General features: G+C 50.5%; 11 protein-coding genes across 11 annotated transcripts; 6 read left to right on the top strand and 5 right to left on the bottom strand.

Annotated features, from left to right (window-relative positions):
- Positions 1-215: 215 nt before the first annotated feature.
- Positions 216-1,532, top strand: N7487_009804 (ketopantoate reductase family protein; the record flags this gene model as incomplete). The annotated part of the gene is made up of 1 exon (XM_056877534.1): positions 216-1,532. One exon carries the CDS (start codon positions 216-218, stop codon positions 1,530-1,532), a length of 1,317 nt encoding a protein of 438 aa, XP_056726114.1.
- Positions 1,533-1,653: 121 nt separating this feature from the next.
- Positions 1,654-3,213, bottom strand: N7487_009803 (uncharacterized protein; the record flags this gene model as incomplete). The annotated part of the gene is made up of 5 exons (XM_056877533.1): positions 1,654-1,975; positions 2,062-2,176; positions 2,240-2,357; positions 2,418-3,008; positions 3,073-3,213. The coding sequence occupies 5 exons, from the start codon at positions 3,211-3,213 to the stop codon at positions 1,654-1,656; spliced, it is 1,287 nt and encodes a 428-aa protein (XP_056726113.1).
- Positions 3,214-3,603: 390 nt separating this feature from the next.
- Positions 3,604-4,531, top strand: coq4 (ubiquinone biosynthesis protein COQ4; the record flags this gene model as incomplete). Its single annotated transcript, XM_056877532.1, has 2 exons — positions 3,604-3,811; positions 3,882-4,531. 2 exons carry the CDS (start codon positions 3,604-3,606, stop codon positions 4,529-4,531), a joined length of 858 nt encoding a protein of 285 aa, XP_056726112.1.
- Positions 4,532-4,813: 282 nt separating this feature from the next.
- N7487_009801 (DNA-binding protein) lies at positions 4,814-5,443 on the bottom strand (the record flags this gene model as incomplete). The annotated part of the gene is made up of 4 exons (XM_056877531.1): positions 4,814-5,097; positions 5,207-5,217; positions 5,272-5,354; positions 5,420-5,443. 4 exons carry the CDS (start codon positions 5,441-5,443, stop codon positions 4,814-4,816), a joined length of 402 nt encoding a protein of 133 aa, XP_056726111.1.
- A 1,421-nt stretch (positions 5,444-6,864) lies between these two features.
- Positions 6,865-9,123, top strand: N7487_009800 (guanine nucleotide exchange factor SEC2; the record flags this gene model as incomplete). Its single annotated transcript, XM_056877530.1, has 3 exons — positions 6,865-6,872; positions 6,926-7,544; positions 7,600-9,123. 3 exons carry the CDS (start codon positions 6,865-6,867, stop codon positions 9,121-9,123), a joined length of 2,151 nt encoding a protein of 716 aa, XP_056726110.1.
- An 893-nt stretch (positions 9,124-10,016) lies between these two features.
- Positions 10,017-11,574, bottom strand: N7487_009799 (SURP domain-containing protein; the record flags this gene model as incomplete). The annotated part of the gene is given in 3 exon segments (XM_056877529.1): positions 10,017-10,552; positions 10,570-11,488; positions 11,503-11,574. The coding sequence occupies 3 exon segments, from the start codon at positions 11,572-11,574 to the stop codon at positions 10,017-10,019; spliced, it is 1,527 nt and encodes a 508-aa protein (XP_056726109.1).
- Positions 11,575-12,372: 798 nt separating this feature from the next.
- pmt1 (protein mannosyltransferase 1) lies at positions 12,373-15,406 on the top strand (the record flags this gene model as incomplete). The annotated part of the gene is made up of 5 exons (XM_056877528.1): positions 12,373-12,635; positions 12,710-13,283; positions 13,343-14,806; positions 14,896-15,207; positions 15,257-15,406. The coding sequence occupies 5 exons, from the start codon at positions 12,373-12,375 to the stop codon at positions 15,404-15,406; spliced, it is 2,763 nt and encodes a 920-aa protein (XP_056726108.1).
- A 466-nt stretch (positions 15,407-15,872) lies between these two features.
- On the bottom strand, positions 15,873-16,710 carry N7487_009797 (uncharacterized protein; the record flags this gene model as incomplete). The annotated part of the gene is made up of 4 exons (XM_056877527.1): positions 15,873-15,923; positions 16,060-16,261; positions 16,463-16,506; positions 16,570-16,710. The coding sequence occupies 4 exons, from the start codon at positions 16,708-16,710 to the stop codon at positions 15,873-15,875; spliced, it is 438 nt and encodes a 145-aa protein (XP_056726107.1).
- A 628-nt stretch (positions 16,711-17,338) lies between these two features.
- On the top strand, positions 17,339-19,302 carry erf2 (palmitoyltransferase ERF2; the record flags this gene model as incomplete). Its single annotated transcript, XM_056877526.1, has 3 exons — positions 17,339-18,321; positions 18,377-18,485; positions 18,539-19,302. 3 exons carry the CDS (start codon positions 17,339-17,341, stop codon positions 19,274-19,276), a joined length of 1,830 nt encoding a protein of 609 aa, XP_056726106.1. The 3' UTR covers positions 19,277-19,302.
- A 775-nt stretch (positions 19,303-20,077) lies between these two features.
- N7487_009795 (putative histone-lysine N-methyltransferase (Ash1)) lies at positions 20,078-22,615 on the top strand (the record flags this gene model as incomplete). Its single annotated transcript, XM_056877525.1, has 4 exons — positions 20,078-21,188; positions 21,240-21,613; positions 21,669-21,868; positions 21,919-22,615. The coding sequence occupies 4 exons, from the start codon at positions 20,078-20,080 to the stop codon at positions 22,613-22,615; spliced, it is 2,382 nt and encodes a 793-aa protein (XP_056726105.1).
- A 721-nt stretch (positions 22,616-23,336) lies between these two features.
- Positions 23,337-25,507, bottom strand: sC (sulfate adenylyltransferase; the record flags this gene model as incomplete). Its single annotated transcript, XM_056877524.1, has 6 exons — positions 23,337-23,873; positions 23,920-24,533; positions 24,596-24,741; positions 24,954-25,136; positions 25,206-25,233; positions 25,339-25,507. 6 exons carry the CDS (start codon positions 25,505-25,507, stop codon positions 23,337-23,339), a joined length of 1,677 nt encoding a protein of 558 aa, XP_056726104.1.
- Positions 25,508-26,132: the final 625 nt, after the last annotated feature.

The raw sequence follows: 26,132 nt of genomic DNA, 5'->3' as shown, positions 1-26,132 counted from the left end.
CGCCGAGAACACGCGCATATCCAACAATTGCTTGATTGCTTTAGAAATAGGCCTTGGTGGACACGCCAGTCGCCGGGCTCTTACCTATTTTACAATACCCACAACATAAAGATCGATACTTCACCAAACCTATCGTTCTGACCTCCTCCCATTGCCAAACACATACTTGCAACTCAGTCGGATATACCGGGGAGCTTTTCCTCAACGCTCTCAGAATGCAATCGACATTTCGGCCCCGCTCCTTATGGCGAACTGGCATTCTTGGTACATGTTTTCGCTCCCGGTTCCAAGTCTATGGCGGGCCAAACACACGATTTATCTCAACATGGAAGGAAGAGTTGCATGAGGTCAACCATGATACCAATGCGCCTCTGTCAGGACGAGTGCATATTCTCGGAATGGGCAATCTAGGTTGCTTTTTTGCTCATTCTTTAGCCACGAGACGGTCACCGCCGCCAATCACAATCTGTTTACACAATGACTATCTCTACCAAGCCTTTGTTCGAAAAAGGGGACAAATTTCTGTCAGCACCCATGGCCTTGACGATGTCAGAACGGGATTCGATGTTGAAACAGTGGATGAAGAAGGAAGATGGTACACAATGCCACCTGTTGACAACCGGCCCTCGTCGTTCAATTCCGAGTCTCCACCTGATAATGGTCCCATCGAGTGCCTAATTATTTGCACCAAGGCGCATCACACGGAACTTGCCATTAAAGATATTAGCCACCGCCTGACCAAAGATTCAACCATTTGTCTTGTTCATAATGGCATGGGCGTACTCGACTCCATCAATCAAAATGTTTTCCCCGACCCCAACAATCGACCACATTACATCCAAACGGTCTTCAGCCATGGTCTAGGTAGGAACGACTCGTTCAAGATTTCGCATTTGGGCGTTGGGACCACAATCCTCAGCCCGGTTGGAGATCCCAATATCCCTCCCACGACGCCGGAAGCTGACCATACGTGGGCGCCGTCCACAAAATATCTTCTTCGCCTGTTGACTCTCACTCCACCCTTGGTCGCCGTGGCTGACACACCGGCGGGTCTGTTACAATATCAACTTGAGAAATTGGCAGTTAACTGCGTCATCAATCCCCTGACTGCACTGAGCGACTGTACCAATGGCGAAATCCTCTACTCGTTCAGCTTCACCCGTGTCATGCGGCTGCTACTTTTTGAGATCTCCGCCGTGATCTGTGCTCTTCCTGAACTACAAGGTATCCCGGGCATCGAAGACCGCTTCTCCCCAGAACGCCTGCGTCGTCTGGTCGTGAACATCGCAAGCAACACGGCCAAGAACCACAGTTCGATGCAGCAAGATATCAACCAGCGGAGATTGACAGAAATTGAATACTTCAACGGATGGATTGTGCGTCGCGGTGAAGAACTGGGTATCAAATGCGCACTCAACTACATGATCAAGCATTTGGTCGCTGCCAAAGCGGCTACCCATCGGAGCCGAGAAGCTGGCGCGATTCCCCTCGACCTCGACAATGTCATCTCTACCAATGAGCCTCCCGTCTAAACAGCTCTGGACTACCTTCTACTCTGTCGAATACTTACTCTACCTTGGCTCCTAGTCATATCTCTCTGTGTGTGAGCAGGTCAAATGGTTCAACAATAATCTAAATTCTTGCGGATAATCTCTATACAGAGACAGTTTCGGCTGCATGATCGCAGAGATCCTTGATCTGCCTCCACCGTCTCAGCAGCATTTCTGCTTTTGAACGATGTGCTTGAACCGTGGTGTTGAGTTCCATGGCTTTCTGCAGCGCCGCTATAGTTGCATCTGCCTCTGCGGCATATGTCAGAATCCACCTTTTGATGGTGGCCTCAGATCGACTCTCATCCAAGCCCTGTGATTGGCCTTCAAGAACATGGTTCCGCCAATCCTCCTCCTTCATATAACTCAGACATGCAGCGACCTCCGTGCGGTAACAGGGTCCATGGGGAGTGACTTGGTAGTTGCTAGCGCTGTGTCAGTGGAGAACTGTATATATATATCGCGTGCAAAATGCGCATTGTCATGTAAAATATCAAATCAAACCACATACCCATAATACTGATTCAACCACAACTCCTCTTGCTGTTCGGCGGAAGGAATGTCCCCAAAAACAATATCGTCGAGATAGATCGAATCTGCTTCATTCACGTCAAGGAAGAAGCCATCTATAAAAATGAAGGGGACAAAGTCAGCATGTCGAAAAGAAGAAGATAACAACACTTTCTCACATTCTGCTAGTAAAGTATCATTCGGATGACTGCCATAGTTCATGTACACTTCCTCGCCCTCCTCATAATCTTTCGTGGCACGGAATTCATATGTATTCTCATCAAATTTGACATCCCGCTGTTTCCAACTATATGTTAGCTCGGTCAATATAACATGGAACTTAGAAAAATCACGTACAGCAACATCCGCATGGTTGAAATAATCAGCAAAAGGCACCAGCCCCATTGCATCGTTGGGGTCCTCCGGTGTTTCCTGTCCCTCGCCGATCCAATAGAAGCTCCTCGTATTCACAATCAGCCAGTGGTATGAGAACTTCTCCCAGTTAGTCTCCGGGAAGGCAGGGATGACGTCCGTCCATGCTTTGCGCAAGCGCTGAGCCTGCTGCGAAAGAATGTTCTGGTAGTCTGAGCTGTATTTCCTCGTCTTTGGGCCTGGGTTTAGCGTATTCCAAAGCCCTGAAATTGACGTGGGGAGAAGACTTGGCTGCTCCGAGTCAATCGAGGCGTCATCTTCGCTGCTGGGCAACTGCGGTCCTCCCAGGACGGTTGGCCAGAGGATCGGCATGCTGTCTTCGAAGTCTTTGCGGCTAGGCCATGACTTTTGCCATAATTCGTATTTTGACAGTTCATCTGGTGTACCGTGCGTGAGATACGCCGCCAGGAGCCCGTGTACAGCAATGTCTTCTGGGAGTTTTTCAATAAAGGTGGAAGGGATGTCTTCGACCCTCAGCATCAATTGTGTCGGCACTCGGAGGACAATCTCTCCTTTCTGAATAGATACTGGGTGAGTACATATTCAAATGAGGAGTATACATAGATTTGGGGATTCATACTTTGATGTTCCGGGTGGCCATCATTCCTAGCCCACGTCCTTGGAACCGGGCTGGTGTCACCGAGTTGGTGTCTATGCCATTGGAGGTTGCCCATTCGGTGAAGGCCTCATGCTCTTCCCCGGGCCACCATTCTGGCTTCATATTGTATGCTTTTTGTGCTTCTTGGCAGACTTTGAGAAGCTTGCTCCAGTCAGTATATACTACGAGATGGGGATTGAGCTGGAGAGATATACATTTGTTTGAACACACCTTCAGAGGGGCCTGCTCTATTATATCTTGTTTTATCAAGTCAAAAAAAAGCCCAAAAGGAATGTTTAGTAGTCTTGAAACGCGTCGATGTGTGTCTGAAATTCACTCTACAATGTGGAGCAGATGCAGGTTATCGGCGATAAACGGCGTTATCGCGATCTACGGCACGGCACAACAGCCACTTATGCTGTCCCTGCCGATCTGATAATCATACCACTTCTACTTTCACTTCAGCTTTCGTTCCCAGACCATGCACAAGTTCCTCTGGCTTTGGGATTCATAATGTCGGTACTCGGGAGGCGTGGAGCAATCGAGCTTCGAGCCTTGGCTGCCAATCCAAATCTATCAGCTGCAAGCACTCTACGGCCCTTTTCCGTTCTGAACCGCCCACCACCAAACTATCCCGGCCATGTCCCATTGACTACTATCGAACGCGGGGCTCTGGCCTTGGGCTCGGCAATTGGATCCCTTATCAATCCTAGAAGAGCGGGTGCGTGAATAGAATTTCCTACAGAGCCAGCATAAGATCTTGGATCACGATCTAACATGGTATTATATAGATCTCATTGCGGCCTTGGGCGAAGCCACCGCGACACCATTTTTCATATACCGACTACGTGATGCCATGCTCTCAGACCCAACAGGGCGCCGCATCCTCCGTGATCGTCCCCGCATCACTTCCGAAACCCTCAAAATGACCCATCTCCGCACACTCCCCGAGAACTCCGTCGGCCGGACATACGCCAAATGGCTAGATCGTGAGGGTGTATCTCCCGACACCCGAGATAACGTCCAGTACATCGACAATGAAGAATGTGCATATGTCATGCAACGATACCGCGAGTGCCATGACTTCTACCATGCAGTGACGGGTCTACCGATTTTTGTGGAGGGTGAGCTGGCTCTTAAGGCTCTGGAATTCCTGAACACACTTCTACCCATGACGGGGCTGAGTCTATTCGCCTTTGTGCGGATGAAGCCCGCTGAGAAAGAGCGGTTCCTCTCGTTACATCTCCCGTGGGCTATTCGCAGTGGGCTAGGGAGTAAGGAGCTTATCAATGTTTATTGGGAGGAGGTGTTGGAGAAAGATGTGGACGAGCTTAGAGCCGAGCTGAATATTGAGCGTCCGCCGGACCTAAGAGAGATTCGGAAGATGATTCGACAGCAGCAGAAGCGGGAAAAGGAGAAACAGCAACAGACTTCGAACTGAGCTGGATTGCGCTCCTGCCGGAGCGATGGATCTCGAATATAGGGAGAGATGTATGATTATTGGATTGTTGTAAACCATATCACCGATGCGCATATGCGCAAATGCGAGGCCGATTGCCCTCAATTTCAACCGAACTGAAAATAGTGTAAAAGAAAGAAGGACCATAACGCCTGGAGTAGATTTTCCCAGTGGGCCACGGCCGGATAGCAACAAAGGTATCCGAATGCAATAAACAAGAGGGCCATAGGCTCAAGTGATCATAAATCAAATTTTATGCGACCCTTACAGGTCCAAGAGATCATCGTCGTCGTCCCACCCACCTTTGCGGCGAGAGATAACGATTTTGTGCTCCTCCTCCTCTTTGCGCTGGTTCTCCGCAACAGCCCCCAACAACTCCTTGAGCTGTGTCTCGGTTACCTTTGCCCGTAGCTGTCCAGACTGGGCGAGCATGATGAGGCGGTTCTCGATATCTGTTGCGCGCGATTCCTTAACGAGGCGGATACGGCCCAGGCGATCGGCAGCGTCGGGGTCGAGGATTTGTTGCAGGATCGAAGCGCGTTGTTCGGCTAAGATGAATCAAAGATGGGTTAGAAATGCGGCGATATAAGGACGTTGTTTATAGTTTATCGAATGCCAATCGGTGGACTGATGAGACGCTGGGATCTTGAGACCTACCCTCTGCTTGTCTGGTTGCGTTCGTTAGCATGCAGTATATTCTTGCGACTTGTTCCAACCCTTACCTCCTCTGCTGTGCCTGTTCACCACCATCCTGGCCGCCGCGGGGCCCTTGTTGCTGGAGTTGCGCGAGACGGGCTCGTCGGATCTATTTCCTCTCTTAGTACCAGAATCAAGGGCATAAACCTTTCATGGTATAGCTGTGGGACTGACCTCTTCTAGCTCTGCGTCCGCCATTGTAGATATTCAAATAGAGTGAGGGGCTTGGATTGTTCAAATGTTGAAGAGTCGAGGATTAAATTGGTGAACCCCACTTGGACTCGCCTGACTACGGAGGGGTGTAACGACCATACTTTATTCCGGGGTACATACATGGTTTTGAATTATGAAAATGTATATAATGGTATACTTGGTAGAGTATGTACATGTGTGTAGTTACTATTAGGAATTGAATTATCCAATTTTCTTGAAATGATAATTGGTACGGTATATATTCAACTACACTATATATTTTACATGAAGTCATCCTCACCCTCTCCAAAAGACAATTAAAAATCCCGAAAAACCTCCCCCAAATTGTCAAATAATAGATAGAAATAGATAAGATATAGATCTAGATAGTGAATACATAATGTTAGCACCATACTACTCCATGTTCAATGCCATTCCCCTCGGAGTTCAGTCTCGTATTCGTACTAGTAGTACGAGTAGTCCGATTACCCAGTCTCTGCGGGGGAATTACACGTGGAACTGTGTGCTCCGTACAATTCCAACCTTTGTACACCTATGGGTGCATATAAAGCATATAAAGCATATAAAGCATATGAATCATATAAATTACATGTTGATTTAATTGTTGGCCTCCAGGACTACAGAGTAGTATCTTACTATATTCGCATTGTCACACTATGCATGTTCGTGATAAGACCTTAGCATGTACCTATCACGCAGGCAGCCACTAAAAGCACGGTATCTTGGATCCATCAAGGTACGAAATACTGCGCCTTTTGAGGGGCAAATCGCCAAAGTAAATTAGTATCGATAGCTTCAGGCTTAGCTCCAAAGTATTTCCCCGAGAGGGTTATCAGAAGCGCCCGGGGTGTCCCCGTTCCGTCTCCGGGTGGCAATGCTGAATTTGTCCCCTCACATTGGTCTTTCCCTTTCGAAAAATACCCATATTCAACATCTCATACGATTAAAATCTTCAGTTCCTTCTTACAAGTGCATAGCGCAGTCGATCCTTTAATAGTCCGTGCCTAATCCATCCATATCCGGGTGACTAAGCTTCGATTCATCCTCGCGCTGCAACCCTGACTTGACACCCTCAACAGGCTGATATCTCCGATCAGACCTGTTTGTGGCGATTCAATCCTTCTCTTCACTTCCAGCGCATTCATTTCAGTTGTGTCTACGACAATCCGACCCTCATCACTCCCAAATCCGGATCCCACTATCTTTAAGCTTATTACGTACCCCGTGGACCTACTCGACCGCGCACGCGCGACCTTTCTATTCTAACACCTACCCTCTTTGCTGTGAATGGCGTGGAGAGCAATTTGTCTACCGGAGCTTTTCTGGACGTGATCTTAGTCCTGATCTGGTGACGAGTGAACCCTCTCTTGCCCTAACCCCCCCGAACGCCTTCTACGTCACTCATCATGGCCGAGTAAGTCTCCATCAAAGATGTCCTTTTTGGGACTTCAATTATTGACACTTTAGGTGGGGCAGTTTAATTGCCTTTCAAACCACCCATCATAGCTTCTTTTCCCCATCCAACATGATCCCGCGCAACGCCCACAAGAGGTCACTCTCCTCCGAGCACCGGTCCTTATCTCCTGACCGAACCGTCGTCAAAGCGAAGTCTACTACCAATCTCTCCGACATCGCTTCTTCCAATGGAACAAAAAACCCCGGATTCGATGAAAGCAGTTTCAGCACTTTGCAGGACCCGCGATTGATGGTCGGGTCGGAGGTCTCACATTCGACGTCATCGTCTCACCACCCCGATTTGAGTAACGAAGTAGCAGCATTGTCAGTGAAATTGATCCAGGCCATCAACAACCAAACAGACCTCGATGACAGCCTGGTGGCTACCCGGCAAGAGCTAGAGCTAGCCCAGGGCAAGATTCAAGCTCTGGAGTTCCAGAATGAGAAGTATCGGCGAGACTTGGATAATAAAGTCTATATCAAAAAGTTCGACTCCGATCGCGAAATTTCGCAATTACGGGATGCGTTAGCGGAAGAAACAACGCAGCGTCTCGCTGCTGAGAAAGGCAGGAAGAATATTGAGCAGGAAGTGGAAACTCTTACTGCGGCTCTTTTTGAAGAAGCAAATAAGGTCAGTAATCTCCTGCAGTATGTGCAACATAAATTACATTCTAACCTCACTTTAGATGGTGGCTGCAGCTAAGATTGAGCGGGAGGCAGTGGAGAAGAAGAATGAGCAGTTACGTTCACAAGTCAAAGACACCGAGTTGCTCCTGGCATCGCACCAGGACCAGCTTGCCGAGCTCAAGTCCGTCATGCAAGCGATGAATCTTCAAAAAGATGACATCGAAAGCCGTGCCACTGCCACTCCATCATCATCCCCGGATGAGCTCTCGCAAGCGCAAGGCTCTAGTACCCAAGAGACCGACATTGAACCTGTTCCTATATTGATTGACAGCTCCGAGGAGTTCACTCCAGGCCCTTCCTCCAACTTCCCGCAGCTTCTCCGCATGGTATGTCGGACAGATTTGCAAGCTTATGAGGATTTCCGCGATTTGTTGATCCTCTCTCGGAGCTCCAAACCTCCTAGTCGTGCTGCTAGTGGGTCATATGGAGGCTTGAACGTGATGGGTCTGGCAAGCTTTGCTAGTGGAGGATCTCCATCGTCGACCTCATCACCCACCAAAGGGTTTACCCATTCCCCCAATGGGAGCACGTCTTCCACAACGGGATCGAATTTTTCCTTGAAGGAAACCCGCTTCTACAAGCGGGTGCTCATGGAGGATATTGAACCCACACTGAGACTAGATCTAGCGCCAGGGATCTCATGGTTGACCCGACGCACCGTTCTAAGTAGTATCTGCGACGGAAGTCTTGTCGTGGAGCCAATGCCCCCAGCAGCCAAGAAATTCGATTTCCCCTGCTCTGTTTGTGGCGAACGCAGACCCGGCACGTCCAACGAGAGAACCCATCGTTTCCGAACGTCAGATAGCGAGACCGCTCAGAGGTACTCACTTTGTATTCTCTGTTTAGAGAGAGTGCGCTCGTGTTGCGAGTTCACTGGTTACTTGCGTCTCATCCTTGATGGACATCTTCGGGCTGGTGATACTGAAGAAGAAAAGGAAATCTGGGATGAGACCATCCGCCTCAGAGAGAGGATGTTCTGGTCCCGTGTCGGAGGAGGCATCGTTCCACTGTGCAATCGCCCAAGCGAACCAGAGGCGGAACTGGCCAGCACAGAATTTAATCCTGATGCCCCTGAGGACGATGATGATCAGTATCTCTATCCTGTGGACGTTACTTACCTCGAGCCCAGGGTGGAGAAAGCGTCTCCAGCGGCGGATCAACTCGCACCGGAAACGCCAATCACAGAATCTGCTACTGATCACATAACTCATCCTGATCTCCCTCGACCTCAAAGTTCTATCTATGATAGGGACGATGGTGTTTCCTTGAGTGGTTCGGAACGGAAGCGGCTTTCTGTCGATTCAGTAGCAAGCGTTTATGAAGAAGCTAGCGCCAATGTGGATACTAATTCCACGGCACCTGTCCTCGACGAGCCCTCAATCGCTCATAGTCCAGACACACACACGGATATCGCTCAACCCAGCGCCACGGAACCTATCCTCAACGAGCCCCCGACCATTCACAGCCGAGAGACAGATACAGACACAGACACCGCCAAACCCAATGGTTTGAGCAACTCTTGACCTCGGTTGATCACAAGCGATCAACACGAGTGAGACGACTACACGGTTTACCCAACATTTTATGATCCGCCCAATGTCTTCCCCCCCCCTTTGACATTGCATTCTTTCTTCAGTCACTTAATTCTCTTCAACTCCATCCCGGTCATTGATATAGACCTGCCTTTTGGAGATGCTGCTTCTGTTTCTGTTTCTACCTCCACCTCTACCTTTAATCACCCATTGGGTTACATCTTGATGATGTACCTCATTGGATCTGGCTTTTTGGGTATCCCTTTATTCACTTTCAGCGACATGCCCTCCTGTATTATTATCAGCTTTTTCACTTCCGACCATGTATACATAATAATGTGTTTTGTTTTCCCCTTGTCCCTTTCTTTTCTAGCGGACATTTGGACCAGGTGTGGTATCATGGATTTTCTCTGTTTCTGTTCTTTCCCCCTCCTTTTTTCGTTCCCACTTTTGACTCGCGGCGATGCTGGTGCCGGGTCCTGTTGGTGGTGGAATATCGTGACAAATGATAGACGAATTTGAATCAAATTGCATACATACATACATACATAGACAACCTATGTTCTTGGATATACCGTAGAAGATCTAAGTAGCACATGTTAGTCGCCAATGTCCCAAGGATCAGCATTACTTCGTACGCAATATACATAGACAGAACCAAAGAATGAAGATGACAAAAAGAATAGACCAGACAAGATGTTTCGTGAGGTTAGAGTAAAAGAGGGCTATTGTACACAAATAGAAAAAAGAAGCTCATCATCCAGATTTCATCCCTCCCAAACTCCACAAATGGCAGAACAGATACGTTCGAAATAAAAAACCCCGCGAAACCTCAATTTTGGAACGAGAACATCCCGTCTGAACTTCATGTAGATGGGGGGATATCATTTCTTAGCAAGTTGATGAATATGTCTGAGCTGGTCTTCGATATTCATACTCTGAGGGTTGGGATTCTGCACTGCAGCGTTCGGGTGTTGGGGACCAGCTGATCCATCGATACCCATAGCCAGTCGCTTACGGCGAGTTTCCTCCTCCGATTCCAGGGGAGAAGGATCGAAGACATCGCTGCGCTGACTTGCAAGACGCTTAAGGTTGTTGACGACATCGACGGTGGAAAGGTTGGTAGTAGCACTGCGCGCTTCGGCCTTTGCACGTTGTTCTTTCCAGCGCGGATCGAGCAGCTCAATACGAATGTGCTCGTCCAGCTCGTTGGAGGGAACTTTCTGGCTGCAGTGAGGGCAGATCGCCATCTGGACTTGTTGACGGCGCGCCTGGGCTCGGGGCACGTAGTCTGATCTGATGCGCATTGGCTGTTGGCCGGGGCCGGCTTGGGCTGCTGCCTGAGCGGCGGCCGCTTGGTCGCGCGCTTGGGTTCGCTCGCGGATGCGCTGGTCCTCTTCTGGGTTGGTATACTGGCCTGCTGCAGGGGGTAGGCACCTGCTGGGTAGGGCGAGACTGAGGGTTGGGGGGTATGCATGGGTGCGGGGGCGGGGTGGACTGGGTAGGCGTTGTAGTAGACGGGCTCGTCGAGGCCGTCGGGCATCGCTTCTTCGATACGTCGTGTGCTGAGGGAAAGCGCCGCTCTTTGTTCAAGGGAGGCGGACTGCAGGTCATTGGCGGAGGTTGGAGGTGGCAAGTCCGCATGGTCGTCGTGCTCGGTGAACTCGACGGTTTCGACCACGACGAAATCGTGCCAGTCGATCTGGGCGTACTCAATGCGCTCCTGTTCGCTTTGCTCCTCCTTCTCTTGCTTCTGTTTCCGTTGATATTTCACCCATTCTGCCCGCTGCTTAGCACGCTCCATGACGTGGAATTTGTTCTTTGCATTTTGTTCCAATTCTGCGATTCTTTTCGTCACTGTAGTCGCCTCGTCAATTCCGTCTGCGCGAAGCAGAATAGTGTATTGGTCGACCAATCGTGTGAAGAATTGGTAGAGACTATGTTGTGGGCGTAAGAAGTCGAATTGGAAATTTCTGGCTTCGCGCTGCGACAGTGCAGTCATGAATGACTTCCCCCGCTTTGCGACAAATAGCGCCGTGTGTTTGACCACGTCCAAATCCTGTGCATTGATAATAGGCATGCGCGCCGAGAAGTGGAACGGGGATGGTTCAGGTGGCCCCTTGGGCTTTTCAGGTACTGCGGCGGCGACAGTCTCGCCAGCTCGCCCTCCTGGTCCTGCTACTCGGCCTGCTTTGTACTCGGCTGTGTACCATTGATAATAGGGCTCGTAGGCATCTCCAGGGGTCAGGAAGGAAAATTTGTAGTTGTTCTTCTCCTTCTGGCGGATACGATCCTCAAAAGTGCCTTTATGGCGAACGACGTAGCTTGCTGTGGTCTCGATGGCTTTTCGGATATCCTTGGGGGGAGAACCATGCCCTCTGGGGGCTTTAGAGTCCCCTCAGATCCCTCTGGGCGAGGTGTGTTTCCATTTGACGACTCCATGGTGAATGGCGAGAATATGGAGGGAATGGGGGTCTTGGTAGTAGAATCGCAGACGATCTAGGACTTGCTGACTAGCTTCACTAGCCACACTCTGGGTCACCGCCACAGACAGTGGCAGTATGGTGGCGGTGTGTACTGTGGCGGTATATCCCGTGCGCGGCCATGTTCCTGTGTCTTTGCATTCTCCACTGAGATGCAGTCCAGAATAGGGAATGTTTACTTTCTTTTTTTTTTGTTCATGGATATAGCCAATTGATCTCTAAAGCACTGAGTCTATACCTATATATGTATAGTTATCAAAAAAAGAATAGAATTTTAACTCTAAATCTCACTACCGTAAAGACCGTCATAATACGAGGGGCTAAAAACTAAGGGGCTCACATGTTGACCTCCACAGCCGCCGTTGATCTGGCCTCAAGGCGGAACTGCACGCTTTCGTCCATCTGCGTTCACTTCTATTCTTGTTTTTCAACGTCCTTTTTCTTTCTTACCCTCCCTTCAGCAGCTTTTTTTTTTTTTAATCTGTTATTTTTTTCCCTGTCATGGGGCCTTTTTCCTCATTGTTACACGATCATTAATTGGTGTGGTGCCTGAAGCCATTGAACGGTTGACAGCTCGAAGTCGAAAGCAGCGTTCGACAGCGTCCACTCGTTCATTGTACCTTGAGAAGCCTCTCATTAACGATTTAAACTATAACCAAAACTACACGCAAATCTCCTATCTTCTCTCCTCGACATTCCGAATCCCACGCCATTCTCCTGAACCGCTGACGTCGTTTAACACCTGCATCGAAACAATATGGGCCAGAAAGCGAAAGACACACTGGCCGTACGGCCACAGAGCCGTGGTAGGCGCTCGCCTAGTCGGTCGCCTAAACCCAAGAGCCGCAAGCCTTTGCCGGTGCCTCAGAAGACGTATGCCTCGGACGGTGTGAAGAACAATGATATCTTCAAACTCCCCGGCTCGGACTATAAGCTTATTGTACTGGTGACTCTGATCGCCACGGCTGTTCGTCTATTCAGAATCTACCAGCCCACCAGTGTGGTCTTCGATGAAGTCCAGTACGTTCCTCACCAATCTTGTGTTATACATCGAAATAAAAACGAACAGAGACTAATGATTTGCGCTCGAACAGCTTCGGTGGATTTGCTTCCAAATACATCAAGGGAAAATTCTTCATGGATGTGCACCCCCCGCTAGCTAAACTGCTGCTTACGCTGGCTGGCTGGCTTGCTGGTTTCGACGGAAACTTCGATTTCAAGGATATTGGAAAGGATTATTTGGAGCCTGGTGTGCCCTACGTGGCGATGCGCATGCTTCCAGCTATCCTGGGTGTTCTGACTGTCCCATTGATGTTCCTCACTCTCAAGGTTACTGGGTGCCGAACTTCGACTTCGCTCCTAGGTGCTGGTCTTGTTATCTTTGACAACGCTTTGGTCACTCAGTCCCGTCTGATTCTGCTCGACTCCCCATTGATTTTCTTTACCGCCCTGACAGCTTTGGCCTTCAGCTGCTTCACCAACCAGCAAGAGCTGGGACCGGCTTATGCCTTCCGCGGTCCGTGGTGGTTCTGGCTGGTGTTTACCGGTCTATCTCTTGGCGCAACCCTGAGCGTGAAGTGGGTTGGTCTCTTCACTATGGCTTGGGTTGGATCTCTCACCGTTCTCCAGTTGTGGGTACTATTGGGTGATGCTAAGAATGTCACGCCGGTATGTGTTTCCAGATTCAGATAAAGATGTGTTTTATGCTAACAATAGGTTTGTCATAGCGCCTGTGGCTCAAGCATTTCTTCTCCCGGGTTTTCTGCCTCATTTTCATTCCTCTAGGCTTCTACCTTGCCATGTTTGCCATTCACTTTACATGCTTGGTCAACCCCGGAGAAGGTGACGGCTTCATGTCGTCAGAATTCCAGGCAACTTTGAACTCAAAGTCTATGCAAGATGTTCCTGCAGATGTTTCATTCGGATCCCGAGTCAGCCTGCGTCATCTGAACACACAGGGTGGCTACCTGCACTCCCACCCTCACATGTACCCAACGGGTAGCAAGCAGCAGCAAATCACGCTCTACCCCCACAAGGATGAAAACAACGTGTTCATTTTGGAGAACTCGACTCAGCCTCTAGGATCCTATGGAGAGGTCGAGGGCCCATTCGCCTGGGACAACTTGACTGCTCCTGGCTTCATTGAGGATGGTTCGACTATCAAACTTTACCACGTGATCACCCACCGAAGAATTCACTCGCATGACGAGCGCCCTCCGGTGACCGAGGCCGATTGGCAGTTTGAGGTCTCTGCCTATGGATATGAAGGCTTCCCTGGTGATGCCAACGACTTATGGAGGGTTGAGATTGTTAAGTCCTTGTCCGAGACTCCAGAGTCTAAGAAGCGTCTGCGGACTATCCAGACCAAGTTCAAGCTGGTGCATGTCATGACTGGCTGTGTCCTGTTCTCCCACAAGGTCAAGCTTCCGGAGTGGGGATGGGAGCAGCAGGAAGTGACATGTGCAAAGGGTGGTACGCTTCCCAATAGCGTTTGGTATATTGAGTCCAACCAGCACCCCGCCATGGCCCCTGACGCCGAGCGAGTCAACTACCGGAACCCCGGCTTCCTGGGCAAGTTCTGGGAATTGCAGAAGGTGATGTGGACCACGAACGCAGGCTTGGTTGAGTCCCACGCCTGGGATTCTCGCCCGCCCTCCTGGCCTACCCTCCTTCGTGGCATCAACTTCTGGGGCAAAGACAACCGCCAAATTTACCTCCTCGGAAACCCGCTTATTTGGTGGTCAAGCACTCTGGCCATTGGAATCTATTTCGTTTTCAAGGCTCTCTCCATTGTTAGGTGGCAGCGAAGCTGTGACGACTACAAGCACGCTTCGTTCAAGCGCTTTGACTACGAGGTTGGCACCAGCGTTTTGGGCTGGTTCTTCCACTATTTCCCATTCTACCTTATGGCGCGCCAGCTCTTCTTGCACCACTATCTCCCCGCCCTTTACTTCGCCATTATGGTACTCTGCCAAGAACTTGACTTCCTCACAAACCGCATTAAGAGCTTCGGCCTTGCGTCGAAGCCTCTGATAGGCAAGGCTCTGATGACAATCTTCCTGGGTCTTAGCATTGTTGTGTTCACTATCTACGCCCCACTTGTGTATGGCAACCCGTGGACTAGGGATGCTTGCAACCAGGTGAAGCTGCTCGGATCTTGGGATTTCGACTGCAACACCTTCCACACTGACGTAAGTGTTCCGGAATGGAGACCTCCCCGGCGAGGCCATTGAACGAATCGACGAGACCACGACTAACATGGACTTTTGAATGCCACTAGTTGAGCCAGTACATCACTCAGTACGTGCCGAGTCTGCCACCTGTGGCTGCCCTAACAACCGCAGCTCAAGCACCACCCCCACCACCACCGCCGCCAGTCCAGGTCCAAGAACCTGCAAGTGAGGCTGCTCAAGAATCAGACCCAGCAGCCGTCACTGCGCCCAAGATCAAAGGGTCTATGGCGCGTGTTGAGTACCGCGACCAGAACGGCAAAGTTCTTGACGAGAACCTGGTAGCCTCGCTCCGAGCAGAAGGTAAGGTGAAGTTCGAGACTCGCTATGAGCCTGGTCAGCCTTTGCAGAATGCCCACGATGTTCCCGTTGTCAATGGCCAGCTCGCCCCCCCCGCACCCGGATGTGCAGGGCCAAAATCCAGAGACTGGCAGTGCGCCCGAGGACTCCGTGCCCCCCGAGAGCCCCGCGTCTGTGGCTGATGGCAACGAGCGCTCTGTTGAGCAGTCAAGCTCCATGGAAGCTAAGCCTGCTAGCGAGGGTAACGAAGCCACTAAATAGTGGTCGTGTGGAAGATAAAGTGTAGGAGGAGAGCGGATTCTGCCATGTATAATGAGACTCCATACAGTACTTGTCCATTTCTCTATTTCATGTTAGCTTTTTTTTTAGTGTTGGCATAATTAACACTGATATCCGCGGATTTTGTGCTATATTCATAACATCATAGCTACATAGTTGCCCACTTTTAGCGTTTGGGCAATTGGGTTGTAAGGTATGGTTCTAGATTGCTAATTCAAATATTGTAACCAAGCCAGCATGATACGGATGTAACGCAAGAAAGAGAGCTATTCCCAATTGACTCTTAATCTGAATACGGATACTATGCACAAATCTCTTGCTATCCCAATGGCAAGTTCACGTAGCACTCTCCTCTCCCCTGTCTTAGTGTACAGCAGCCGGCCGCAAGAAACGGCGGTTCGCTTCATTCGACTTCTCAAGGTACTTCTTATGGCTAAGCAATAGCCGTTCAGTAGTCCCATTCCTCCTTGCCGTACTTGTTGAACTTCTCGTGGAGGTCCTGTTAAGAAAAAAAAAGCTAATGTCAGCATTTCCTACCAAAATAACCGAGGCAATCACACATGACACTCTGAAAAAAGTTCTGGAGTGCTCCCTCGTATGACATAAAATAAATGAAAGGTCTAGCGAATTCGTACCTCGGGAAGGGTGACATTGGGAACAATGACGGTGTTCATGGCGCTAGGAGCAGCGCGGAGGGGCTGGTTCTTGTCACCGTGGGGGTGGTACTGGTACTTGTAGACCTTGCCATCCTCGGACTCGCCGTGCCAGGGCATAGCGCTCTCGCCAATGCGAACGTTGCTCTCAGAGGTCACGGAGGTGGGCTTGCGGCCGAAGTACCTATATCATGGCGAATACCGAACTGGTTAGCGATCGTGGTGCTTGCTTTTCATTGCATGTGCATGCGCCATTGAGAGTGGTAGGTAGATTGTAGGTAAATTGGGTAAAATCCCCGAAGTGCTGATACGTCACAGTGGCGCAAATAGGGCGAGACATTTGGGCATTGAGGCATTGTAGGGCAATTTCGGGAGGGATGCTCACCATCCGGCAATCAGGAAAGCACCAGACATGACACCGAGAAGGACCTAGAAGCATAGCAGTTAGAATAAAAGCTCGAGCGTGGTTCAATTGCTTCGTGGGATCCGTACGTAGAGCTCGGGATCACGCTTGCCGGCCTTGTCGAGGCTGGCCTCCTCGACCTTGGAGGAGCTGAAGCGGCGCGGGGGAGCGCGGAGAAGGGACTGGCGGGTCAGAGCCCGGCGGGTAGCCAGAGCAGCGATTGAGGACATGGTTGCAGCAATTCGAGCGTGCGTTGGAAGGAGAATTCGTGGGCAGAGAACTGGAGACGGGGTAGTGGGAGAGAATCATGAACATCGAATGATGTTGCCGGCATATCAGGTGACGCTGAGTCATCACCGGTTCAAGCAATCTGGGTCCTCGCTTTCGAGCTTCCTGTTGGTTGATATTCTGTGGTTCGAATTATCCGACTTGCTGGCGCATATACGATCATTTCGGTGTTTATTCTGTGATGTAATTGGCCTTTACAATTTGTTTGGCCTCTCGATCGCTGTTTTATGCCTCAGGTATGTTGTTCCGGTTTTCTCCATCAGGGGCTCTGCGCCCTGGCCCCAGCTTTGCGGCGCGTTTGTTAGTGGAACTCAGCATTGGGACTTGAGACTAATGGGACTAATAGGACCTTGATTGATCCTTTTATTCACTTTCGCTCATTAGACCTTGTCTCGGCTCCATCGTCACTCCTTTTTCTGCTCCGCTTCGACGCTCACCTTATCCTGTCGATACTAGCTGCCTACGTTACACCGCGATTCGCTTCCACCCCTTCGCCATTGAATTAGGAACGCAATATGATAGCGCGCATTCCCATCTAGCAATCGTTAATATTCACATTCTTCCACCGCCATGGAAAACCCGGCAGATCGTCCGGAGAATGGCGACAAAAACCAGGGATCGGCACCGCACTCTGTACTAGGGATCCCTCGACCTCCCTCTGTAGACGGAATTTCGTCCCGAGTGACAGATGAGGATGGAGAGCGAACACCATCTTACACGTCACCTCCCCCTCCCCTCCAGTCCCGGCCCTCTGTTTCATCTAGGCGTGGTCCGCCTCCAACCCGGAACTCGGTCAATGCGCCCAGCCAAGTGACCAGCAGACCTGGTAGCTCGGGGAGCCGACTGAGCAGATCACATATCCCGTCCCTGACGGCACAGGCATTCTTTCGGCCCATGAGCTCGCAACGATTACAGGCACACCGAGGAACACGCCCTGTGACTAAAGGGACGGTTTCATCTATCGACGACTGGACAGAGCACGGAAGCAACAACAGGAGGAGCTTGGCCTCTAATAGCACAGTCCCGCAAGGATCTCAGCCTCCGGCTGATATGGAAGCTCCTCCTCCGTCTCGAGGAACAGAGTTCACAGATCCTATCATTCCAGACCGCAATACCTCCAACGCTAGCCCCACCGGTAATACAACTATCAGGAGTCTGGGTGAAAGCGTCCGACTACTGCGTGACCGAGATCAAAAGGAGAAGCCCCAGCGTCTCAACCTGGGTGCCAACTATACAGGACATGCCGTACAGGATGCACCACCGAAATCACCCCTGTCATTCCTATCATTGCAAAATAGGGGTGCAGGACACACCCACGAGTCTCGGGCCCGTCAAGGCCATGAACACCTCTCCTCCGCCGGCTCCTCTCCAGGTCCCCTCGACGTGAAAAAGCCCCCTCTACCAAAAACAAATCCCGGCAAAAATTACGAGTACTTCATCGGCAACACATTCTTCTGTGGCGGGGGGCGGTTCCAGAACTCGAGAGACAAGCCTGTCAATATTGCAACGGGTCTTCTAATCGTTGTACCCTCGGCATTGTTCTTTGCCTTCTCGTATGTGAACCCACTTGATGTGAGCATCAGGCCAGTGGCTAACTTCTGAAATTAGGGCACCCTGGCTGTGGAATAATATCTCCCCTGCTATTCCCATAGTGTTTGCTTACATTTTCTACGTGTGTTTCTCGTCGTTTGTGCATGCGTCCGTTGTCGATCCTGGAGTAAGTGATTCGGTCTTGATTGGACTTCGTGGTCGCTAACATGATATTGCTAGATTATGCCTCGGAATGTACACCCTATGCCTCAGCCAGATTCCTCAGATGACCCTCTGGCGCTTGGTCCGCCCACAAATGACTGGGTTATGGTCAAGCTCGCTACTTCAGATGTAGCTGCTATGGACGTGCCTGTGAAATACTGCAAGACATGCAATATTTGGCGGCCTCCTCGCTGCTATCACTGCCGCGTCTGCAACAACTGTGTCGAAACCCTCGACCATCACTGTGTGTGGCTCAACAATTGTGTTGGTCGCCGAAACTATCGCTATTTCTTTACCTTCGTCAGCTCTTGCACCCTCTTGGCCCTCTTTTTGATCGGTGCTAGTCTGGCACATATCTTGGTCTACAGGTCCCAGGAAAGCATATCATTCGGGGCTGCAATCTCCAAATGGAGAGTGCCATGGGCCATGGTGATATATGGCGTGGTTGCAGTGCCATACCCTACATCGCTTTGGGCATATCATCTGTTCCTAGTTGGGCGTGGCGAAACTACTAGAGAATACCTCAACTCGCACAAGTTTTCCAAGACTGACCGGCATCGACCGTTCACCCAAGGAAACATCCTCAAGAATTGGATTGCTGTTCTTGGGCGTCCTCGGCCTCCTACCTACATGCAATTCAAGCAGCGGTATGAAGACGGCGATCAACGCTTGGACTCACAAAAGCGCAGGTACCGTGTCCCAGATGTCGAGTCCCAAGGCATTGAGATGCAACATGTTGGTCCCCAACAGGATTAAACACAAAAAGTCATTTTTTTGCCTGTCGGTCTTGGTTCGGCGGCTACGATCTGTGAAGATATTCATGATTTTCTCTTCTTCCTCCCTATTCTTGTTCTTCTTGGGACCATTCATACCCGTGGACACATCTATCACTTTCTAATCACTACATTACACACATACCCTTCTTGTCGCCATCTCTGTTTGATTTGCTGCACCTGGCGCAGACATAATTCTCTCTTTATACCGATCTTTCATGATCTATTTCTTATCCTGTTATATCCTGTTACTTGTTGTGACTTACATATCTGGGAATGGGCAACCCTATCCCGAACCGGCCTTTTCTTTCCATGTCCTAGTAGGACTATATGTTCACCTTTATATAGACATTTGATATCATCCTGTGTATTTCACAGCTAGAATAATCCATATATCCACTTCCTCTCGGTATAATCTCCCATGTTCATGTGGGGGCGAGTGTGAGGGATTTCGGCATTCCACCAGGGCACGAGATCTAACATTGTAAGCCCTAGCGGATGCTTACTTTCTCCTTCTCCCTTGCTTTTTTCATTCTTTTTATTGCATTAGTATTCTACTAGGTCGGGAAATTATACGATTGGAGTGTTCGAAAGTGTTGTTGCACGCGTCAGACCCTCACCCTAAATTGATAAGAAGCGCGCGGGAAGCTGATCCTCTTCGATCCGACACCTTCCCCTGATATTTCCCCATCCAGCCCGACCACACGCGCCAGTTGCTCGACATCGATAGCGAAGGGGCGGTTCCAGGTGGAATTGTCCTTCTTGTTATCTCATTCTCTCGAAAATGGCGCCACGAAAGTCCCGATCCATCGCGTCCGCGGCTCCCGACACCCAGGCTCACGAGCCTACCGATGACAATATGAGCCTTGACGTGCCAGAACAACTCTTGACACCTGAAAACAGTCGCTCAGAGACGTCAAGCAACAACGAGAACGCGCTGACTGACGAAAAACCCGCAGGACGGCGAAGGTCAACACGGGTTGCACGCGCATCGTTGCGCCCCGGTGAGCCACTAGACGGCACACCCGAGAACGAAGAACCCGCGGCCTCATCTAGCGAGGCCTACGTCGATAGTCTTGCCAAAGCGAAACGATCACACTCTTCTCTGCGCCACAGTATTGCAGTGATGGAATCTTCCTTGTGGAACGGAACTTCAGTCGACGATAATACCGTGGCCGACGACACTGTGGCCCCCGATACACCGGTCTCAAAGTCTTCCCAGGACTTGCAATCTGAGGACATAAATATGAATCTTCAACAGCGGACGCTACGACAGCGTGTGGGGAAAGCATTGGCCGAAGATGAAGGAGCAGCCACAGCTGAGCCGCTCCCATCCCGAACCTCCCCTCGCAAATCTCTACGACGGTCAGGTCGCTTCAGTCTAATGGATAAAGCCTCGGATCTAGTGGGCCGAGCCAGCAGTATATTAGGAAAGCGCACGAGAGGTCTAGACAAGGATCTTGGCCGGCGTTCTAGTCTTCGCCCTCGCAATATTGCCCCGTCAAAAGACGAGGCGCCTCCTTCGACAGCCAAAGAGCCTGCATCGAAGAAGTGTCGAGTATCTGAGAGCGACTTGTCCAAGCTCCAAGATAAAGATGCTTCTGAGCCAGAAGAACTGGCTGTACCTGCTTCACCGCGACCGAGGCGCAAGATATGGCTGTCGCATGGCCTCTATACAGGACAAGAACCCTCGGACTCGCCTCCTAAGCAGCGTCGGAGTAAGAATTCGAAGAAAACTCGAACCGGTCCCATGCACCGCACCATCCTTCCCATGCCCATGTTCAAAGGCGCTCGCCTTTTGAAGACTGGAAGAGACTACCAGCTGCCGTTTGACATATTCTCGCCACTACCACCTGGCCAGCCCAAGCCTGACGAGTGGCGCAAGACTAACAAGAGTGAGTGGCCTGTCGAGTATCACATGAAGTGAGGGCTAACAAACAGTCTAGATGTTTTCGTTGGTGACGCCGGAAGTTTCTGGAAAGCGAACAAAAACCTCGAGCTGTCTACTTGTATGTGTACTGAAGACACTGGCTGTGATGAGAACTGCCAGAACCGCTATATGTTCTACGAGTGTGACAACGGCAACTGCAGGCTAGGTCCCGAGTGTGGTAACCGGAATTTCGAGGGTCTTAAGCATCGGACCAAGGCCGGAGGCAAGTATAACATTGGAGTCGAAGTCATCAAGACAAAAGATCGCGGGTATGGCGTCCGCAGCAACCGTTCCTTCGAGCCCAACCAGATTATTGTGGAGTACACCGGCGAGATTCTCACCCAGCTTGAGTGCGAGAAGAGGATGAGGACAGTGTACAAAAACAACGACGTATGTGCCCTTTGTGACTCTTGGTGCTTTACCATATATTGACCTCGTCAACCAGTGTTACTATCTCATGTATTTCGATCAAAACATGATCATTGATGCTACTCGCGGGTCTATTGCTCGCTTTGTTAACCATGCCTGTGAGCCAAACTGCCGTATGGAGAAATGGACTGTTGCTGGCAAGCCACGCATGGCACTCTTCGCTGGAGATCGAGGAGTCTCGACGGGAGAGGAATTGAGCTATGACTACAACTTTGAGTGAGTATTTGCATATCAAGCCCTTTGACCAAGTGCTAATACTATATTAGTCCTTACTCTAACAAGAATGTTCAACAATGCCGCTGTGGATCAGCGAACTGTCGAGGCTTCCTTGGTCCACGGCTGAAGGATAAGCAGCAACGTGCCAAAGAACTCGAGAAACGAAAAGCCGAGGAGAGCACAAAGAAGGCAACTACAAAAAAGGTCATCGGCAAAAAGCGAAAGGCCGCAGAAGAATCCGATAGTGAGGATAGCGACGACTCCTCTCGAGGCAAAAAGCGCAAGATGACGAAGTCCAAGACCATCAAGGCCAGCGTGAAAAAGGCCGTGGCTACCGTTCGTGGGAAGAAGATGACCAAGACAACGGCCAAGGGCAAAAACACAACTACTGTCAAGTCGAAGACCAATGTCAAGCTACCAACCGTTAAAGCCACAGGCCGGATCAAGGCCACTGTCCGTGCTCCCCGATCTAAGAAGGTAGCCAAGGAAACCCCTGCTTCTCCCAAGAAGTCCACGTCCCAGCTCAAGCGGCCTTCTGCTGAGACCAAGAGGAAAATTCTCGCTGCTGCCTCCAAGGGCTCTGGGGATTCTCCCCGCAAGCCTGTGAAAAAGGCACCCGCCAAGAGCCCCGTCAAGGCCAAGAAGCCTGTCCCCAAGGCTAAAAGCACTACCAAAGGCAGCTTTGGCAAGGGAGTCAAGAGTGCAGCTCGACGTGTTATTAAATCTGTCAAGGGAGCAAAGAAATGATTGACGTCTAGTCATACTACAGTTAACAATCTCGTCGTTGTGGGCTTTTCTGGACCTTGTTCGAAAGAACCAACTTATCTTGCAACACCTCTTTTGCTCTTTGGCAATCTCAGGGCTGTCAACTAACAGCTGGGAAGTCTTTTATTCTCCTATTCTCTGTTGACCTCGACACTTGTCAGTGGTCCATTCTTTTTATTCTACTTGATAATTTTTTTCCCTCGGTAATCTTTTATTCTTCTCTTTTTCGGCTAAAACTCGTTTTTTTGGCAAATTTACCCCCTTGTACGACATTGTGTGTTCCCCCTGGCGTTTTCCCCCTGTTCACTTTGCTCTTTTCCCCCTTGCATTTTATTTTTACTGTGGCTTCATGATTCCTTCAGTTTTGGTCTATGCGTCATGGTTATGAAAGTGAGAGGTTGCTCTGATATCAAGTCTGATATAGCCAGGGTAGATGCCTCTAAATTCAACATGGGTTTCCCTGGAGTTCTTAGTCTCTTGTAGATCTCTAGAGTTTACGGTAAAGGCTAGATATAGTACAGATACCTTTTGGGGGTGCAATTACTGATAATAGTGTAGAAGTTTAGACCATCAAACCAAATCTATTGGCAACTTGAAACTATCTAAGTCAGGGGAATCCATAGAAAAAAAAGACCTAGCACATTTTCTCATGTGCAGCAAAACATATAACCGACACCAAGCCTCACGCAACCTTATAGAACTTTTACTGGCGCTCCAGGAAACCCTGGCTCTCCAAAACGAGAATGATCTCGTGCACAATGCTGCGCACACTCTGCTTGGAGAAGTCAACAACGAGATCAGCCTTCTCAGGAGTCTCATAGGGGTCATCGACACCAGTGAAGCCCTTGATCTCGCCACGACGAGCAGCAGCGTAGATGCCGCGCTTATCGGACTGCTCGCAGTGCTCGAGGGGAGTGGCGACGTGCACCAAGAAGAAAGAGCCAGCCTGGGAGACGGCGTCGCGAGCGAACTTGCGGGACTCCTCGTAGGGAGCAATAGGGGCGGCAATGACGGCGGCACCGGCGCGGGTAAGCTCGGTGGCAACGAAGGCAATGCGCTGGATGTTGGTGTGGCGGTCCTCGCGGGTGAAGCCGAGCTCGGAAGAGAGCTCGTGGCGGACGGTGTCACCCAGCAACAGGGAGACGGAACGACCACCCTGCTGGTTCAGGGTAACCTGCAAAGCACGGGCGATGGCATCCTTGCCGGAGTTCATGTAACCAGTGAGGAAGATGGTGAAACCCTGGGTGGCGCGAGGGGGGGTTGGACTCGCGCAGAATCTTGACAACCTCGGGGTAGGAGAACCACTCGGGGATGTGGGCGCCGGAGCGCAGACGGCGGCGGAGCTCGGTACCGGAGATGTTGAGGGTCTTGACGCCAGCGGGGACCTGGTCAACGGGGCGGTACTCATCGGTATCGGGGAGGTAGGTAACCATCTGGAATTCGACGACCTCGATGCCGAGCTCGTCCTTGTACTTCTCGACGGCGTGCTGGGCATCGTAGGGGCCGTAGAAGTCCTCGCCCTTGGAGTTGGAACCAGGACCGGCGTGGTCACGTCCGACAATGAAGTGGGTGGCACCATGGTTCTTGCGGATAATGGCGTGCCAGATGGCCTCACGGGGACCACCCATACGCATGGCCAGTCCGAGGAGACCCAGGACGGCCATGCCGTTGGGGTAGCGGGGAAGGAGGGCCTGGTATGCGCGGACACGGGTGAAGTGGTCAATGTCACCGGGCTTGGTGAGACCGACAACGGGGTGAATCAGGACATTGGCCTGGCGGGAACGGGCCGCGCGGACAGTCAGCTCACGGTGGGCACGGTGCATGGGGTTACGAGTCTGGAAGGCGACGACGCGGGACCAGCCCAGCTTGTCGAAGTGGACGCGCAACTCTGCGGGGGTGTCTGTAAAGGATATATTAGCCAGATTCACTAGCGGAACGCGGAAAGGGGGGAATTGAACATACAGCGGAGGGCGACATAGTCGTAGTGGTTGAGCTTGTTGACGGCCTCGATCTTGCCACCAATGTAGAACTCCTCGACGGAGTTGTTCAGGTACACGATAGCCGGGTGCTCTGGGTCACCACCGAAGACGAGCTTAGCCTCTCTAGTCCTAAAATCAGGGGAGAACCACGTCAGCAAGCCCCACCATAGCACAGGCCACTTCCAACTTCATTGGGTAAGGATTCGAGGTATGTGACATCAAATGCCCATAATTAAAAAAATAGAACAAGGTATCCGAGGATACAGAAATAAGGATCGACAGTGCGACCGGTTTCGAATCATGAAATGGAGGGGAAAGGACGGGAAGGAGGTAAAACTCACTTGTCGGGGCGGTAAATATCGTCAATGGTAAGGATAGCCAAGTTACGGTCGTCACGGAAATCACGCAGGGTGATGCGAGAACCAGCCTGGAGCTTCTTCTCGTCGATGACCTTCTGGCTAGCGTCGAGGGTAATGGGCATGGAGAACACATTGCCATCGGCAAGGCGGTTTTCCTCACAGACACTATGCATATTGTCAGCTGCCGCTGTTATAGATTTCACATTCCAATAGGATCATTCGTGTCACACATACCGGTCGTAGTCTGCCTGGTTCATGAAACCTGCATGAAGGTTAGTTATTGCCCCTCTATTGACCATGTCCCTCCCCCCCCAAAAAGAGAGAGAGAGAGAACATTTTGAATCTCAAAAGAAACAATTGCACTTACCCTCGAGAGGAGAGAAACCTCCGTTCATGATCAGCTCGAGATCACACAGCTGGCGCTCAGTAAGAGTCACAGCGGGGAGAGTCTCGGCCTCAGCGGCGAGCTCAACCTGGCGGGGAGCATCGCGAGCGAGAAGGTCCTTGAGGACACCACCGTGAGGGGCGTTGGCCATAATGAATATAAAAGGGAGGTAAAATGAAAGAGAGAGTAATGTACAAAGTAGAAAAGAAAAAAAAGAGGGAAAAGGCTACTGCTTATCAAGAAATTTCCTGTAGGAGAGGGGTGTGGATTGCACCATCCACATCCAACAGAAGTCGTCAACAAGTGGGGACCGGTGGAAGTCTTGGCTGGGCGATTTCCTCGGGGGTACAGGCGGTTAATGTTTTATTATGGATCTTAGGGCTATTATTATCTTTAAGGGGGGGATTCCAAATGGTTTCATTCATATATGTACATATATATGTAGGTCTTTGCAATTGTAATTGGTAGCAATGTACGTATACTTGACGAAGCTCCCGCGGAAGTATGATCTACAACATACGAATATTATATGGAGTACTTTGTACTGATATTTGGGGTTTTCAGGGGCAGATAGACGATCCCTTTGATTGAGATCCTCCTATGCATGATTGTCACTGTAAAGAAAGATCCTGTAGTATATATAAGTGTATAGGAGTACGTGGATAGTATGCGATGTACAATTGGAGTATAACGTAGACAAATCCCAAAACGTCTTAGTCCAACGCCACATCTGCAGAGGCTGAGGTCATGTGACGAAGCACGTCACCTCCGCGCGG

The sequence above is a fragment of the Penicillium crustosum genome (assembly GCF_028827405.1).
Source record: "Penicillium crustosum strain IBT 35664 chromosome Unknown utg000004l_segment0_segment0, whole genome shotgun sequence".
NCBI classification, from domain to species: Eukaryota; Fungi; Ascomycota; class Eurotiomycetes; order Eurotiales; family Aspergillaceae; genus Penicillium; species Penicillium crustosum.
The sequence above is the reverse complement of the archived record's forward strand: the minus strand, read 5'-3'. Positions and strand labels throughout refer to the sequence as shown.